Source organism: Mytilus californianus, unplaced genomic scaffold (assembly GCF_021869535.1).
Source record: "Mytilus californianus isolate M0D057914Y unplaced genomic scaffold, xbMytCali1.0.p SCAF_6, whole genome shotgun sequence".
In the NCBI taxonomy this organism is placed as follows: Eukaryota; Metazoa; Mollusca; class Bivalvia; order Mytilida; family Mytilidae; genus Mytilus; species Mytilus californianus.
In genome coordinates this window covers 110,131,902-110,150,692 of record NW_026262712.1, presented here as the reverse complement: position 1 = coordinate 110,150,692, position 18,791 = coordinate 110,131,902, and the positions used below count along the sequence as shown (strand labels likewise).

General features: G+C 30.6%; 1 protein-coding gene across 4 annotated transcripts in view; it reads right to left on the bottom strand.

Moving 5' to 3' along the window:
* The window catches only part of LOC127704631 (MAM and LDL-receptor class A domain-containing protein 2-like), a 163,859-nt gene extending 152,050 nt beyond the window's left edge, over positions 1-11,809 (bottom strand). For all 4 annotated transcript variants that reach the window (XM_052208760.1, XM_052208757.1, XM_052208758.1 and 1 more), the window contains exons 1-4: positions 11,676-11,809; positions 1,298-1,347; positions 779-1,114; positions 55-129 (exon numbers count right to left, since the gene is read on the bottom strand). In XM_052208760.1, coding sequence (XP_052064720.1) covers positions 55-129; positions 779-1,114; positions 1,298-1,347; positions 11,676-11,736 — 522 coding nt within the window. In that variant the 5' untranslated portion in view covers positions 11,737-11,809. The remainder of the gene's footprint in view (positions 1-54; positions 130-778; positions 1,115-1,297; positions 1,348-11,675) is intronic.
* Between the last annotated feature and the right edge of the window lie 6,982 nt (positions 11,810-18,791).

The following is an 18,791-nucleotide window of genomic DNA, read 5'->3' as shown; positions in this document are numbered from 1 at the left end:
ATTTGAATTAACCTAATCAAATATATTTAAAACTGTATACGCATTATAATATACCTGACGAATATGTCCGTGCGAATCCAAACTCATCGCATCCAACAAATGAGAAAACTCAGAATCAGCGTCAAGATCCTGGCAAAAAGAAAGAAAAATAAAGTGTTTGCAGATTATAGACGACTTTCAAATTCGTGCATTTTCCCGTAAATTTCCGAGGTCACAATATTTATGTTATAACGCCACAGTAAGAGTCCGATATTTATGCTGATTCGCCTCGGGTCAGCAGGCATTATTCGTTCATAAAAAATATCTCAAAAGTGGTCTTTATTCTTTTAGTACAAGCATCCCTTTCAAGTAATACAAACGTTGTTTGTGGAAATATTTCATGCATATTCTGGTGTAGAACAAAATATATAATCTATGCTCTAATAGGTATATCGAAATGGGTGTGACGAGATAATTTGACTGGTACTGAAAAATGAATGTGGTGGTAAGATTAACAAAGTTTGCTTTGGAAAACACCACCTATTGTTATGGTTGTGCTTTTTAAGATCTGATTCGATACGTATTTGACAAGCATATCAAAATATGCACGCGTATCACATAATTTATTTGTGTCATATTATTCATAAAACCCATATGTTAGATTTAACGTTCTTTGTCAAATTATGAACAAACTTTAATTACACCTATTTAATCCTTATTATACATTTTATGGTAAGAATATCTTACAAAATTTAAATACGGTTTGCCATATCAATAAAAAGATATAAATGAAAAATACCTCTGGTTTATCAAATATGTACCCCATTTTACGACCTGTATTCTTTTTGTTTTTCGGTTTTCGTCCTTTCTTTGTTAGTGCTTTCTGTTCAATTCTATTCGTATCTTTCTTGTTTGTAAGTAGAAGTTGAGATAAGCGACTGTCCTTCCCTCTTCCAATTGCCTGTAAAATTCGATGTGTTTGCTCATGATTCTTTTCGTTTCTTTCCCCTATTGTTTGACGACCATAGTAACGTCTATAGCCGCTTTCTCTAAACTTGTTGTTCTCTCTTGAAGCATGATTCAATAAATTGATGTCTTGTTCATCTTCATCCAGTATCTGCCTGCTTTTTGTGTCCTAAAAGAGAGCGTATTAAAACTTATCGAGAAATAATGGAATAAAATTGTATTTATTGATGTCTTATGAGAGACACTGATATAAATTATCTCAAATTATTTTTAAACATATACTTATTTATATATTTAGACTATATACATGTAAGAGAGCTGGTCGCTATGCTTATACTTTATGTATACTTACTGCGAGTAATTCTTTCTCCAACTCATTGATTTCTTCTGCTATTTTGTTTTCTATAAAAAGACAGAAAAAAATAATACCGTAAACACTGTAGGATACATAATTTAAACGCCATTTATACATTTGTAGCAGAAACATTTAACAGTTAATACAGTTCTGTAAGTTCTCTCACAATAATCACTAGGTCTACAAGTAAAAAAATAGGAATGTAGCATTTTGATCACTTGTAGATACGATTGTACCAACGTTAGCGTTAGCAAGAACTGCTAATTCTTCCTCACCACCTATTAGAAGAAAACGAAAAATCACTTAAAGAGATATGTACTTATCTCTCTTGAAAGAAATCGATAAAAAAATACTGCCGTATTAATATATCAAGTGGAAACGTAATTAGTTGCACATAAAGGATAAGTTTTGGTCGAAGCTACATGTATGACCAGATCTAAATGGTGAATTCGCATAGCCAATGTTTGTTAAACCATTGAAAGTAAATATATTAAGAGAAAGTACGCATATAATTTATAATGGATTGAAAAAAGAGGCCGCATAGACGTATGTTCGTCAATGAGCTAATAGAAATGAAAATCCCGAGACTTCGATTATTTTTACTTACATGTTCTTCGTAGCATCCGGTCAGTTAGAAATTCGCAGTGTTGACTTTAAAAAGCGTCATTCACTATGATTTTGACAGTTTAAGTCGAAAGAAATAAAGTTTTTTTTTTTTTTTTTTATTCGCTCCAATCAGTTACTACAAGAACGGAATACTGAATGCTAATTCGCTATTGCATTGTAGCAGTCAGTTTGGTTCAATTTAATTTTGTCAAAACAAGCCCAAAACTGTGATGATACATTAGTGTTATGTTGAGTTATGAAAAGAATTTTAGCGTTCCTGATAAAGGTATATCCAGAAATGCGCTTTGGGCGCAGTACATTTATAAAGTGTTATTTTTTTAGCCGGAAAGTTGAACTATGGAAGCCAGCAGAAAGACCGGTTTCGTTTAACTAATTTGGCCCGCAAAAGAAAATCCTTCTTATATATTTTAAAAAAATCTATATAAGAATCGTAGTTATACTATTGTACGTGATAATTTATAACAGGATCACGTGCTCATTAGCAATCTTTGGAGGCTATGTCTCTGGTTGATTGATTGATTGATTGATTGTTGGTTGCTTAACGTTATTTGATAAGATGACGTATACTCCCAAATACGTACGAAAAGTTGATACTTTTATTACGAGTCCATGCATTGATAATTGCTTCCTATGGAACTTTTGTAATTTGAATATACGTTTTGGTATGTTATAAATCTTATTTGAGAGTTTGGTCAATTTGTAAAACATGAATTTGACACCTAACGTCGCTTTAAAAATTTGTATTCTATGAATGCTTATCTTTTACGAAAAATTCACACGATAATATTTTTTCCTGAGAAAACTAATTCATAGTAGTATGGAGGAATTTAAAAACGTTTTACAATTACAAAATTTATAAGCAGCTAACATTGAAATTAAGTTTCACTACAGTAAAGACCAAATTCATAAATTCAAAGGAAAAAAAAAGGATATATATTCCATTGTTAAAACTAAAAAGACTTCTCTAATTCATGTAATTTCAAATTCATTTTAGCTCATCTAAATTTAGACACAAAATATTGCGTTCATATGAAATTGCTCGATTCATACTTATTTTCACTTAAAACTTAGTTTTTTTTTCTTTCTATCTTATTTGAATGTTTTTTTTTAAATCAGTATAGTGTAATTATTTGTATTGAGTGAAACTAGATTATTTTCTATTTCTATTTCTTTTATTTAGAGCCAGTATAGTTCACTTGTCTTTTCGCTGACTGTATTTGGTTTACGTTTAGAAGAAGAGCTCAAATATGCACTGTACGCTTCAATTATTACAAGGTCAAGACCAATACCTATTGCAAAATTGTATAAAACATCAGACATATAAAAACCAAAATAAAGCTTAAAACAACATTTATCGAAAAAACAAAATGTAAAGAAGGAAAATAAAAAGCCAACAGAAAGATCCAATGTACAACACTCTAACGTTTTTGCCTTCATTGATGTACAGATTTAAGAGATCAGCACAACAGATCAAATGAAAAAATGATTATGGTTAACCACCCCCGGGGGCCTACCCCAGAATAGAACCCCTTTTCTACCTTGACATATTATTAGGTTTATCATGTAAATAAAGCTGAGTACCGGTGACATGTATAATTATTTCTCAATTCTTTGGCAAGTATATAAAATTATTTAATCGACGTGTGGTTGCCGATGATCTTAGAAGATGATTGGATGAGTTTAAGATTTGATTATACCTAGAGTACGAAATAGTCCAGATGATGTAGTTAACTGCTTTGGCAGAAAGTTAATAGACGTTTGTAAAGCTAACAAAGTATTTATAGATGTTAATGCAAAACCTACTAGAAGAAACAATAGTGTTATTGATTATATTATATGTACCTCACAATATCTACAATTTGTAAGCAATTTTGAAAATGGTGAGTTTTCTAAACTTTTTTCTGATGTGCACTCACCTTTATCATTACAGATGGATTGTATTTCCTTGATTAGAAATAATGTCATTGAAAATAATTTTGTACAGAAAAATATGATTGGAAAATGAATATTGAAAAAAATAAATGAATACAGAAACAATATTGATACAGATAAAGATGATCGTGTTGTAGGCAAGATGAATGCTTATAATGATACAAAAAATATCACAAAAAATAGCATGAATAATTTGGTACATGAAGTTTCTGAAGTATTTTTTTTACGCCATACTCAGTTGTGTCATTTTTATTCAAAGTCTTACTTTTTTTATTTTTTTAATGTGAAAAATTCTGATAATCAACATTTTTGACATTTTACTATGTTTCACAATTTGTATTTTATGTTTTTTTTTTAAAATAGTTTATATATTTGTATATATAGTGTCTCATAAGCCTATTCAGGCATGGTATTTGTCTTATTTTATTACTGTGCTATGCATATTATATAAGCTGTATATAAATTTGTAGACAAGTATGTGACACTTTAATAAAATAAATTATTAAGTTAATAAAACAATATTATTATTATTATTATTATTATTATTTATATAAAATTGTTTAATCTTATTTTTGATACGGGTATATTGCCGGAAGCCTGGCTTATTGGTAATGTGATACCAATATTTAAGAACAAGGGGTGCAAATAAGTTCCAAAAAATATAGACTTATATCTTTATTGTCGTACTTGGGGGAAATATTTACATCTATTCTAAATGACAGGTTTGGGTTTTTCGTTGATGAATTAAATATATTAATTGAAAATCAAAAAATGGTTACTCTACCACTGATCATACTTTTTTTCTTTATATGCACGTTTTGAACTTCTCTGTGTTAAAAAGAAAAACAAACTTTTTTATGCTTTTGTAGATTTTGAAAAGGCTTTTGATTTTGTACTCCGGAATTCTCTATTATATAAACTCCTTTTGAATAATGTAAAAGAAAATTTCTTAGAGTTTTTAAAAATATGTATGATGATGTTCAATCACGTATTGTACATAATAACAATTTATTTGACATGTTTGCTAGTGCCACAAGGGGAAAATATTTCTCCTCTGTTATTCTCTTTATGTTTGAACGATTTGCAACAGTATTTAGAAAATGTTAACATTAAAGGTGTACAATCTTTAACATTGGATATTGAAAATGAGCTGAATATATACCTTAAACTGTTTGTTTTATTATAAGCCGGTGATACTATTTTGCTTGCCGAATCATGTTCAGATTTACAGTTACTTTTGAATAATTTTTCACAGTATTGTTATAAATGGAAATTAAGAATCAATGTTAACAAAACCAAAGTTATGGATTTTTCGAGGGGCAGAATATCAAATAATTTGAAGTTTTATATTGGAAATAAAGAGATAGAGATAGTTAAAAAATAACTCCGTGTTATTTTCTCTAGAAATGCATCTTTTTTTCAAAACCAAGAAATATTTACGAGACCAAGCTACTTAAGCTATGTACAGTGTTATTAGGAAGAGCAGGTTGGATCATTTATCGATTGAATGACAACTAGAAATGTTCGATAAAGCCATTGTCCCCATTGTTTGATACGGGACTGAAATTTGGGGACAAGAAAATTTTGATATACTTGAGCGAGTGCATTTGAAATTCTGTAAGCACATTTTAAAACTAAAACACTCGACTCCATATTTAAGATTTATGGAGAACTTAGGAGATACCCTATTTCTTTATATGCTAACCTATGAATGATTAACTTTTGGTGTTGCCTTCTTGATAACACAAATGAAGATAAATTATCCTGTATAGACAGGTTTTTCCGATTATCTGCCTTAGTTTGTGACGCGACTCCTAGGCGTCGTCGTAGTACGATCGCCATTACAACCGTGAAAAAATATAAACAAGATATAGATCTATATGCCCTGACCGCATATAATTAAATGTAAACACAAGAATGTGAAGTCGTACTTGACCTCGGCAAAATTATATGTGCTATAAATAATAAAGTAATTAGATAAGGATTCTAAGTGTATTGCAGGCCAGGTGTCGTGTCCTTAAAATATAACTGTATTTTATATGTTACACGCGGGACATAATAAATTTTATACGAATACTAATACCAGGTTACATGTCGATTATAATCATTTGGTAATCATAATATTTATAATTATAACGCATACATAAATAAAAAATAAATAGTGTTGACCGGTCGAATGTGATATATCAGCTAGGGTGCAATTTTATCAAATCATAGAAATTTCTGTGGTCAGACCTATAATGAGACAGTCCTAAAATTTAACAATCCACTAAATAGACGGTCCTACAGAGACGAGAGTTTTGTGCTTTTTGCTTGACTCACGTATAATGCTCAAAATTGAGTGACATTTTCGTATTACTTTGGTGACCGCATGAATTGTGATATATGCTATCGATGCGTCGGGCCATATGTAGATATAACTTTGCGATTAGAATATGGGCTTAAGAAGTTTTGAACTTTCACGGCCCATGTATTCCTATAGTTTTTATGTGTTCGATTCCAATTTCTTTTGCAGAAAATTACTCGACATACAACTACTATAATATGTATATTATATTACATCATGATCTAGCCCGTGCTTAATATAACTGAATGCCATTAAACCACCAAAGACTCCAATATGTAAATTCAAAGCGATGATTAGTTATGTTTTAGAAGCGTCATTTAGTGTTTTGCCAACTCCCCTCCCAACCACTCCAAAACAGAGGTCTCGTAGATTTTCATCCTTAATCCGTATTAGACTCTTATATAAGTCCCCGATGTCCCTTACTCCTCTGTTAACAATATTTTTGTCTGAGTTAATATTGTCGGAATGTCTGTCCATTTTGCAGCATAAAGATACTATAGAAGTCGTCATGAATGAAAAAAGTTCGTCTCTTCACACTGGGTTGATTTGCTTGCAATTATAACTACATGTAGCCTCGGGGTAGGTTTCATTGTTATTAGCTTCATCTATGGTTAATCCAGACATTTTACCGCTTCCACTACAAAAGTTTGGGGCACGCGCCCTCCCCTCTTTTTTCAAAATCCTGGATCCGCATCTGATGTCGCGGTGGATCTTCTATCCAAAAAGAGGCAGATGCAATGTAGTCATCGGATTAAATTTTATAGATTAATTTAAGTTTTTAACAGTCGTTTAACAACGTGTAAACATTCGTCGGCCAGTGTTATTTTACTTTCATAATAAGTTTTATTTAACAAAAAAAAACGGATTGTGTGCAGTGGCGCATCATCCAAAAAAAAAATGTCCGGACCATACAAAAACCTGTTTATGCAAAGTTTTTTTTATGTTTATACGGCTTTGATCCACTCAGGTTTGTTGGCTCGTCTGAAGGTATCACATAAGACGTATATGGAATCAAACGAGGGCAGTAATTGTGCAACTCGTTGTGTAATTCGCATATTGATTTTTTCCACACCTGAAGTTTTTTACGGTTATTTGTACAACTATTAATTGCACAAGCAATGCTTCCATGTTTTTTATAACTTTCGGCAGCATCCTTAGTAAAATAAATCAGAAAATGAAAGAAATACAAATGTAAACAGAAAATCGATAATGTTTTGATCAATACACGTGCGTTATTTTTCACGGTTGTAATGGCGGATCGGTCACGTGAGAGGTTAATGGATGCGCCCATGTTTTCTATTTCAATTACAGGTAAACCCGTCTATACTTTATAAACTTTATGACAAAAGAGATGATTTCAGCTTCCCAGTTGTGAACTTACAATTTTGATGTAGCAACCTTCCAGCAGGGCCTGCATACGGAGTATATATCTCCCAGTTGATACGATACTCCAGGGCTTGTATTTCCAATCATGATTTCCTTAAAAGAGGGTTTCTGCTCTCAAGGAAGCTATTAAACCAAGAGTTCCAAGTGGTGAAGTTGAAATCATCCCTTCGTAAATTTTACGGACGCCATTACGAGTTGGTTGACCATTACGGAATATCCGTTTCACAGATGATAGCGGATATGTTCCTGATATCGAAACTACAATCCCGTCCCCCTTTTCCCGTATGTGACCTACCGAATTAGACTTATTACCGGGTTTGTACTAACATGAGCAACACGACGGGTGCCACATGTGGAGCAGGATCTGCTTACCCTTCCGGAGCACCTGAGATCACCCCCAGTTTTGGTGGGGTTCGTGTTGCTCAGTCTTTAGGTTTCTATGTTGTGTTTTGTGTACTTTTGTTTGTCTGTTGGTCTTTTTCTTTTTTGGCCATGGCGTTGTCAGTTTGTTTTCGACTTGTGAGTTTGAGTGTCCCTTTGGTATCTTTCGCCTTTCTTTTTCTAATATTATACATTAATTATAACAATTATGGTATTGGAAATAAATTAAATATTGAACAATAGCTAAAAGACGAATTTTGACAAGAGTTGTGGTTTGTAGATTTAAATTAATCCTATGTTATAGAATTTACAAGACTGAAATTCAAATTTAAAAAGTATTTATCGATTTTGCCTTTTAATTTTTTATATACTTTGTGTAAATTTAGATGTGGAAATCATCGTTTGCCTGTAGAGACGGAAAGGTGGCAAACTGTGCAGAGATCGGAAAGATCTTGTCACCTCTGCAGCTCTACAGATATTGGCGTTGATTTTAACAACATTATGCCATGCAATATAGAAAGAGAAAAATATTTACCACATTATTGTAAAACCGTATTAAATTTAATCATATATTATCATCTGAAAATGTTGTTGAACTCGAAAAATTGTGTAGATTTATACGATACATATCAATAAAAGTCGGCTCACCTGGTTGGAGGAACTGTAATACTATAATATTGTTTTTTTTTTTTTTTTTTTTTTTTCACACAGGCAAAACAAAATATGTATTATATATGAACTGTTTTTTCTCTGTAGCTATTTCTAGTTTATGAGAATAAAATCATTCATTCGTTCATTCATTTAAAGGTCATACCCTTTTTCAGCTCACTGGATGAAACAAAATAAGGTAACAAGTGTTAATGAAATTGACAACTTTCTGGAATGTGGAAGGCACTCTAAAGGGATTTTCGTTTGGTGTGTTCACGTTTCTCCACCATTTGATAATTAGACTAAAACAATATTGAGGATTAGAGGGTCATCTTAGGAATGGCATCTTGATGTTTACATGTAAATCACCTGTTTCAGAAAAGAAAACAAAATGGACGATATCGGAATATACGATCTACAACAGATTAAATCAACGCTAGTAGGCAAAGCCGATGATATCGAAACAAAAACTGTGCTGATCGGAATACTTAACAATCTACTTCATCTGAACGAAAAAATTGAAAAAATAGAGACAGATGTTAGGAAAATAGAGGACATTAACGCACAAATGTCATCAGAAGTGACACGAGTACAAGAACATTAAGAGCTGCTAAAGGAATTCAAATCAACAGCAAAATAATCGAAGAAAGTGTTGAAAGTATAGGAAAAATTGTAAATACTGCCTTAAATCATTGTAATAGGAACACGGACACCAATGAGAACATTGAAGACTCCTCGCTATAGAAACCGATGACTGACCAGAAGACAAGGAAAAGGAAGCTCTATCATATTTCCAACTTTTGAATGTGGTCTATCTCACATATGGACATATCAAAACTTTAAAACAAGTCTCGAAGATCAATTTATTCAAACTTGGAGTTAAAATATTAATAACAGTCCCAAAATGGTTAACTATTGCATTCATAAAGAAAGTTTCGCTTTCGAGGACTATTTCAATGAGCTAGACGATAAAGACGTTTTCCCTCTTTGTAAATTTAGAACCGTAAATCACAAGCATCTAATTGAATATGGTAGATGGAAAACATACCCAGAGAACATCGAACATGTAACTTGTGTAATATAAATGAAATTAGAGATGATTTTCTCTATATTTTAGAATGTACATATTTTTTAGAAGAAAGGAAAGAATGTATTGATAGAAAATACTTTACCAACATTAACAACCTAAAGTTTAAAGCAGTTATGCATTTTTCAAAACAATCAAAACTTAAAAAGTCGTGCAAGTTCATAAGAATCATAAATAAAAAAATGGATCTCTCTGATAAAAAGTAAGCCTTAAAACCTATGCATTCTGTTCTTCTCTAAGAAGAATTTATCTGCTGCTACCTCATCACATGTATATGTATCATATGTCTTATAATATAATTATGTAAGTCTCTGTGTTTCTGTATCAACAAAGGTCTTTTTCAGAATAATATATATATATAGTTCTTAATAAAATATTGTTAAAAGGGGTATTGTTTGAAGATTTATTGTAAAATATTAACACAACATAAATTTTTTTTACAATAATTGTTCTTTTCATATTTAAAAAAGATAGTTTCCCAAGATTTTAAAAGTCGATATTATCTAGCACAGAGCTGTAAATTTTATTTTACTTTGTTTTCATATATTTTTCTCTATTTTCCATAATAATGTATTATTGATTACAATGTTGCGATCTTGAATAAAAATATTCATTTTATATTCTGAGAGCTTTTATAAAAGCTCGAGTCATTAAGCTTATATAAAAGTATCAAACGCTGTTTATTATCAAAGATGTAGTATATTTAAATTTCTCAGTCAGCTTGCATTTATTGTCAAAGGCTTACGTGACAAATCGAGAATGCTTGTAGCTCACGATTCAACAAGCCAGTTCCTACAGTTAAACACCCTACAGTTCTCGTCGTGATGTATTCTCTCTTTTTCGTGAAAAAAAAGTGAACAGATATACGACTGACTTTTCCGTCTGCTTAAGCATACCAAGAACATTACTTTTTTTGTTATTCTTTTTTGTTGAATAACTTTTTAATTTTGTAATTCAAACACGGATAAAAATAATTACGTAACATTTTCTGGTTATATTCAACAAAATATATGAAAAAAAACCCAATTATTGTAAAAAAAAAATTAAATATGTTTTGTTAATGTTTTAAATTATATGATCTTTAAACAATACCCCTTTTTTCAATATTTTAGTTAAGAACTGATACAGGTGAATTACAGGTAAATATCAAGATGACAGTCCTTAAGAGGACCACCTAATCCTTAATGTTGTTTTAGTTTAATTATCAAATAGTGGAGAAACGTGAACAAACTTTCGTTTATCAACAAATAAATGTCACGTTCACTGCTTGTGGATATTGAAAATAATAAAGTATAACTAGTAATTATCAAATAAAAAATTGCTCTATTAACCAATACTTTCAGTGTCTCAGTTTTTGTGAACATTTCCTAATAATAATAATAATAATAATAATAATAATAATAATAATAATAATTTATTTTATTAAAGTGTCACATGCTTGTCTACAGATTGTATAATATGCATTGCACAGTAATGAAATAAGACAAATACCCAGCCTAAATAGGCTTATAAGACCTTATATATATATATATTATTAAATAAACTATTTAAAAAAAAACCTAAAATACAAATTGTGAAACAATAAAATGTCAAAATGTTAATTATCAGAATTTTTTACATAAAAAAAGTAAGACTTTATATAAAACCCACACAATTGAGTATGGCGTAAACAATAAATAATAGATAAATAAAATGAATATAATAATTTCAGGCATTTTGTCAAATTCCCAAAAAAAAAAATTTAAGTCAATATATAAAATGCCTGTACAGGAATTTTTGAAAATGCCTAAAATACAAAATACCCAAATTATGAGAATATCTAAACATATATAAAGACTTTTGTTGATTTTAATACTTGTACACTAGAGAATAGGATAAATTAAACATTGGGCTGCAATCTTCATGTCAGATAAGTAATTGCAACAATTATTATTTATCGTATACAAAATAGATATATAAATTCTTACCGTTAATGATAGAGACTGCTGCAGTAAAAAGAAAAAACAAAATGAAGCAACTAAAATTCATTATTAGTTGATTTAGTTGATCCGTCCGTAGTAGTTCCAAACTAAACTCTACTTATATACCCGATTGCAGTTGATAATCTACGTTAATAAAACGTCATTCCTGGTCAAGGTATTTAAATAGCTTCCGATTGGTTTTATGTTGACAAAAAGAAGTAAAACGGATGAAAAAGCAACTTACGTATATTTAAAAATTTGTGTACCTTGGTCCATTTGTACCAAATGTAATTAAAATATCACAAATTGATAATTTCTTATCAAAGTAAAAACTTAACAATTATTTTAAAAATCGTGATTACATATGTAAATGATCCTTGGTACTTTTATAGTCTTACATTTTATTATACACATTAAAAAGTTATTTCTAATGTAAATAGGGACATTAAACAAATATATATTCCGTATAATCATTGCAATACGTCTTAATTTGCTCATTTCATTTATTTAAAAATAACCTATTTACTTTGAACCTGTTTTAAATGAAATAAAAATAATTTCAAATCCTGTTTTAAGAAAGATTCATGCACAATAGGTTACATTAACATCAATTGGGAAATAAATCAATTGACTGCCTTTTTCGTCAAAAAATTAAGTGAATTAAAAATCTAGTATATTCAGATAAACAGATTTCTAAACTACAAAATGAAATTAAAACAATTTAGATGCAAGTTTGGGAGCAAAGATAAGCAATAAAACTTAAAATGAGCTTTAAAAATCTGACTTTGCTTCAAAAACGTAGTTTTTTAATGCCGAGGGTCACCATTTAGTTTGTTTGCAACCGAGTTGCTATAAACTGAAGGCATATCTTAGTAAGTTTTTGTCCCTTGATTCTTTTCTTGTTACTTTAAGTATTAGTAAAGATACTTTAATCTCCAAAAAAATAAACATGATTTGGTATTGTCATCTTAAAAGTATTGACATATACAGTTCCAAAAACAGGTTAGGTTTATTATTAAGAAACTTAGGTTTCAACTCCCTCATGTAAAGCTGGCCTATGTTCAAATAGGTCTTTTATGTCTTATACATAGATTACGTGTTTCGACACTTATACATCCTTTGCTTTCAAATATTTCATTTGAGCTTTCCTGATGAAAATTATTCCAAATAAGCGCTTCGGACGCATAATATAATCAAATGTTATTTGCATATTTTTATGCACTAAAGAGCTGAGACTTATACATTAGACCAGTAAATAATGTAATGCAACAAAATGCAGGCTGGTATGGCTTGTTATTTAGCCCTTTCTTATTACTTTTTTTATGAAAAGAATAATTCCAAATTGATGTTATCGCCAAAGTGGCAGCCTAAGGTCTATTTCTCACGTTTTTTACAAAGTCGCTTGTTTCAATGTGCGGCTCTCGGTATCCTTAACGATGAAAAAGCGTAATCATTTAAACAAAAACAATACATTTTACTTTGAATTAATAGATTTGACTAAGCTACAATCCAAACTTTCTTAAACAAAACAATCTGGGAAGAGTTGTTTATACAATTAATGTCCTTATAAAGAAAAGAAAGGTTGAAAGGTTGTATAACCCGAACCAAATAACGTCAAGAGAGTATACATTGTAACCAGAAAAATGCTTTTTACAGAGTTAATCATAAAAATACAATTTAAAGAATATTTTTATGTTTTACATCAAATTAGCCCCTTTAATGTTGTCCCAAAACTACGCTTAATTTGTCGAAATATGTCTTTTACTTTATCGGTAGGACTACTTAATGGGAGGTTTTCCCTCTTTCTTTGTTTCCCTTGTTATACTGCATGTTTTTTTTTTGGCTAAGTTTGTTATGTCGTTGACTTGTTTTTAACAATTTCTAGTAAATGAATTCAAAATTATTTGAATACTTCTCATACTTTGAGATCAATTCATGCAATAAAGAATTTACGTTAAAATACCACCACAAATAAGATGACCGGATGAGGTTACTGTAGGAGGCTGCGTACAAATGGGCAGTTCTATAATTTAATTATTCCCATGTTAAAAGGATACATGAAAAAAACATAAACAGGCCAGTTGGTCATTTATTTATAGGACATCACTGTGTAAACGCTACAAGACTTAGATAGTGTTAAAACGAACATTATCATTGAAAATATTTAGCGACTGTTTCTTCTCTTCAAAAGAATCCATTGTTCCATTGTTGTACCGTAGAGACGTCTTAGGGACGTCGGAAAATTAAAACAAATTTTCTTCCTATTGAATATACAACGTATCTACAGTGAGAATTAATAAAGTACGATCAAAATGTCTGATTAACTGTTAACAACAATTAATAGCCGATTAACAGGTGATTGAGGACTTAACAAACCGAATTGAGATTATCGAAACAACTCTAAATCAGTTAACGAAAAAGGTAGATAAGATGAATGGTGAAATCATCAATTGAAAGACGAGACCAAACGAGCGAGAGGATAGTGCCACATTTCTGCTTAACCAATACGCAATATTACGGGATGAAAATGCTACCCAAGGCAACAACCTCAGACAATTGCAGAATTATGTGGTAAATATAAAAGATACAGAAAATAACATCACAGAAGTAAAAGAGAAAATCATATGTATACAATGCAAATCTATGAAGATCAATTTGCTATTTTCTGATCTAGAAGAGTCCGCAGAAGAAGACACTTAACTAGTTTTGCACACATTCATGAGGGAAGAACTTAATCATGTAAGAAAAGAAATTGCACTTGAAACTGTCCACAGATTCGGACAAAAGGATAACAAAGGCTAAAGATAAACTGTTTATTTATGGCATAATTTACAAACCAGACGCCAATAAAGAATCAAGTTCTGAACAAAGACTCCAACATTCAACTTCCCTCTCGGGAACACCACCAAAGGATTTCCGAAAATCACATAAACGAGTAAGACCTGGATCAGAATCAGAATCAAAGGGACTCGAAGAAGGGGTAACTGATGAAAATACAAAAATATGTAATTGTGTGTCTTTTAAAAATAATGTTTGCAGATTAAATATATTGAGTTTAAATGTCTGTGGCGTAAAGAAACAACTACTATACCCTAAATTTATAGAACTGCTTCAAAATTATGAAATTCTATGTCTTCAAGAAAGCAAAACTGACAACTGTGATGAAATTGCCCTACCTGGCTTTATGAGTAAAATGAAAAACAGAGATGATATGACTTTTAGAAAATCGGATGGACTAATAGTTCTTTATAAAGAAGAATTAGACGGAAATATACAATTCCTATCGAGTGATAGTAATTATGTTATATGGTTCAAAATATCATTATACACTAAACTAGATGCTAACATTGTCGTTGGTTCTGTATATATACAACCAGAAAACACAAAGTATAGTTCTCCAGACGCCTTTCGCGAAATCGAAACTGATATTCTAAAGTTTTCAAATAAATACAAATATATGTGCTTAACCGGCGATTTCAACAGTAAACCTCAACTGATGCTGATTTTGTCCCTATAGACGAAAATGATATTTCTGAATTTACCGGAATTCGTAGAAAACGACACACATAAATTTGAAATCTATAACATACCGACGGCTAGAAATAATAAAGATAAAACAAAAATAGTTATTGGAAACTTTTACTAGACTTTATTTTATTTTAAATATTGCAAATTTACAAATATGTATATAATAAATGGTAACATTAAAGACAAAATCACGGGGGAACTAACGAGCAAAAATGCTGCAGTAGTGGATTACCTCGTGGGGTCGCTAAATTCCAAAGTTTTAGATTTTAGTTGTCTACACTCTGATGTGCATTGTTCTGTAGATATTGATATTGACATAAATAAGCCAACATGTAATAGCGAATCTGGACCGATAGACCAATCAGCGAAGAGAAAATAAAAAGGTGGGATATAAACAAGAAAGAAGAATTTATCCTGAATTTAGACAGAGAAAATATTTATGAATTAGAAAATTACCTTGAAGTAACAAATGCTGTAGCCGTAGATTCTAACACTATTAACTAAGCTGTAGAAAATATTACAAACATATTTGTAAATTCTGCTTAGAAAACTTTTGGTACTTTTGAGAACAAGTTACAAAACGAAAATGGCACTATGAATATAATAGTTCATTATGAAAAACCCTGGTTTAACGAAGATTGTAGAATTGCTAGAAAAACTGATAGAAAACACAGAAGAAAATATAAACTCAACAGATCCGCTGTTAACAAGGAAAATAAAGGACATAGTGAAAGACAATATAAAAACATCATGAACAAGAATATAAAAACTTTAAGAAAAATGTTCGAAATGAAATGAAAACAATGAAAACCACTAACCCAAAAGAGTACTGAAACATTATAAATAATGGATCAAAGAAAAAGCAACCTAATATTTCAATTGAAAAACTCTATGATTTCTTCAAAGATGTAAATAAAGGAGGTAAAGTAGAAGATAAGGAACTCAACACGGAGGGTATGGAAAATAATGTCCAAACTAATATGTTAAATGAAGTGATTACGCCCGATGAAATACTAAGAAATATAAAAAAAACTTTAAAAATAACAAGGACATTGTTGATGACCTCATTATAAATGAATTCTTCAAAGCTACATGTGCGTCAACCGAAATTATAAACATCTATGTGAAATTATTCAATTTAATCTCTGACACAGGAATCATACCAGACAATTGGTTATCTGGAAATATACATTTGATATTTAAAAACAAAAGAAATAATCATGATCCGCAAAATTATAGACCTATAAAGGCAACAGTAGTATACCGTTGTTCAATAGTCATAAATCGATTTAACTAAAACAAATCCGGGTCACAAACCAAAACCGAGGGAACCACATCAACTATAAGAGGAAAACCACGGAACAACATAAACACTGAACTGCTACAAAAACAAACGCCAACATACATAGAAACGGACTATTTGATAACAACTGCCATATTCCCGACTTAGTACAGGACATTTTAAGAAAAAATGGTAGATTGGACCTGGTTTTATAGCTAGCCAAACCTCCCGCTTATATGGCAATGTTAAACATACCGCTAAAATGACAACATTACGTGACAGGAATATATTACAACTAAACGCAAGAACACTCAGGACAGAGACATACATAAATAAATAATATAATAGTACATTACAACATGTAAACCAAAGAATAACAACGGACACCTATAACTATCTTGAGCTGTTTTGGAAAACTGTTTACGTCCGTACTAAATGAACGAATAACAAATCAATAATACACAACAATCAAAACGGTTTTAGAAAAAGATATTCAAAAACAGATAACATATTCATATTACAATGTCTTTCCGATTTAGCCAGATCCCAAAAGAAAAAGTTTTTATGTGTTTTTATTGATTTCGCAAAGGCTTTCGACACAGTTTGGAGAAACGGTCTATGGTTTAAAATGGAGTTGAATAATATCAATTGAAAAATGCACAAATGTATACATAGTATGTACAACAATATAAAATCACGTGTCATATATAATAATCAAAAGTCAGATTTTTTCCCGTGTAACACTGGAATAAGACAAGGTGGAAATCGTTCCCCTCTATTGTCCTCTTTATATATAAATGACCTCACAGATTTTTTATTATCAATGAATGTGAAAGGTTTGTCATCGATATCAAATTGCCTTGAAAATATTCTTAATGTTAACTTAAAGCTGTTCATCCTATTATACGCCGATTATACTGTTCTAATGTCAGAAACACAGGAAGACCTTCAAATGCAATTGAATTGCTTCAGTGAATATTGTGATACATGGAAACTTAAAGTGAATGCATCTAAAACTAAAGTTTTAATTTTCTCAAAATGAATACAGCCTAATAATATACACTACATTTATAAGGAAAACGAACTCGAAATTGTGAAAGAATTCCACTACCTTGGACTCTTATTAACCAAAACTGGGTCTTTTAATAAAGCAGTGAAAAAGCAATCAGAAAAAGCAACGAACGATATGTACAGTGTACTTAAAAAGGGAAAACAATGTAATTTATCTATAGAATGTCAGATAAATTTATTTGATAAACTGGTGAAACCAATTCTTTTATACGGATGTGAAGTTTGGGGATTTGGAAAATAATAACATTATCGAACAAGTTCACCTTAAATTCTTGAAGCATCTATTACATCTTAAAAGATCTACCACAAGCATGATCGTGTACGGTGAAACCGGACGATATCCATTAGACATAAGCATTAATTGTAGAATGATATCATATTGATACAGGTTACTGGTAGATGAAAATAAATTTTTATCCATTTTATATAAATTTGCATATTTCCAGTATCATACATGCAACGATGATATTGTATGGATAAAGAACATTAAAACCATATTGGACAATGCTGGATTCTCAAACCTATTTCATGAAAAATACCGACCTAACAAAATTGTTACCGAAAAGTCTCAAACTTCGATTGATTGACCAGTTTAAACAAACTTTGAACTCGGCTATCCAGAACACTCCTAAATGCATCACATATAGGCTTTTCAAAAAAAAAATTCGAATTTGAAAATTATTTTAATATTAGCAATGACCGAGATATATTTACACTTTGCAAATTCCGAATTTCAAATCATTCACTCCAAATAGAAAAGGGGAGATGTTATTATATTTACAGAAGTGAAAGAAAGTGTTCTATATGCCAGAATGGAGATATCGGAGATGAATATCACTATATTTGTGTTTGCCCGGCTTTAGAAGAGGAAAGGAAAAGAAATATACAAAACGAACTAGTGAGCAGACATAATGTTTTAAAATTCAACACCCTTTTTAACTCCAAAAACCAAAGGCTGTCAGACAGCTTTGCAATTTCATAAGATGTATCAACAGTAAAATTACTCCTTCTTCTCAATCATAATTTCAACATATGTAAACACTAAAACTATTTTTTTAAACATTTTTATTTACTTTATTTGTGTGTGTATATATTTTCATATTTTTATTTATTTTAATCTATTTTTATTTATTTTATTTTCTGATATTTTATTTTATTTTGTTATCACATCTAATATTTTGTACATGTATGCATGTTTTTTAACTTCTCTGTAACCTTTGTACTTGCATGGTTTTATGAGA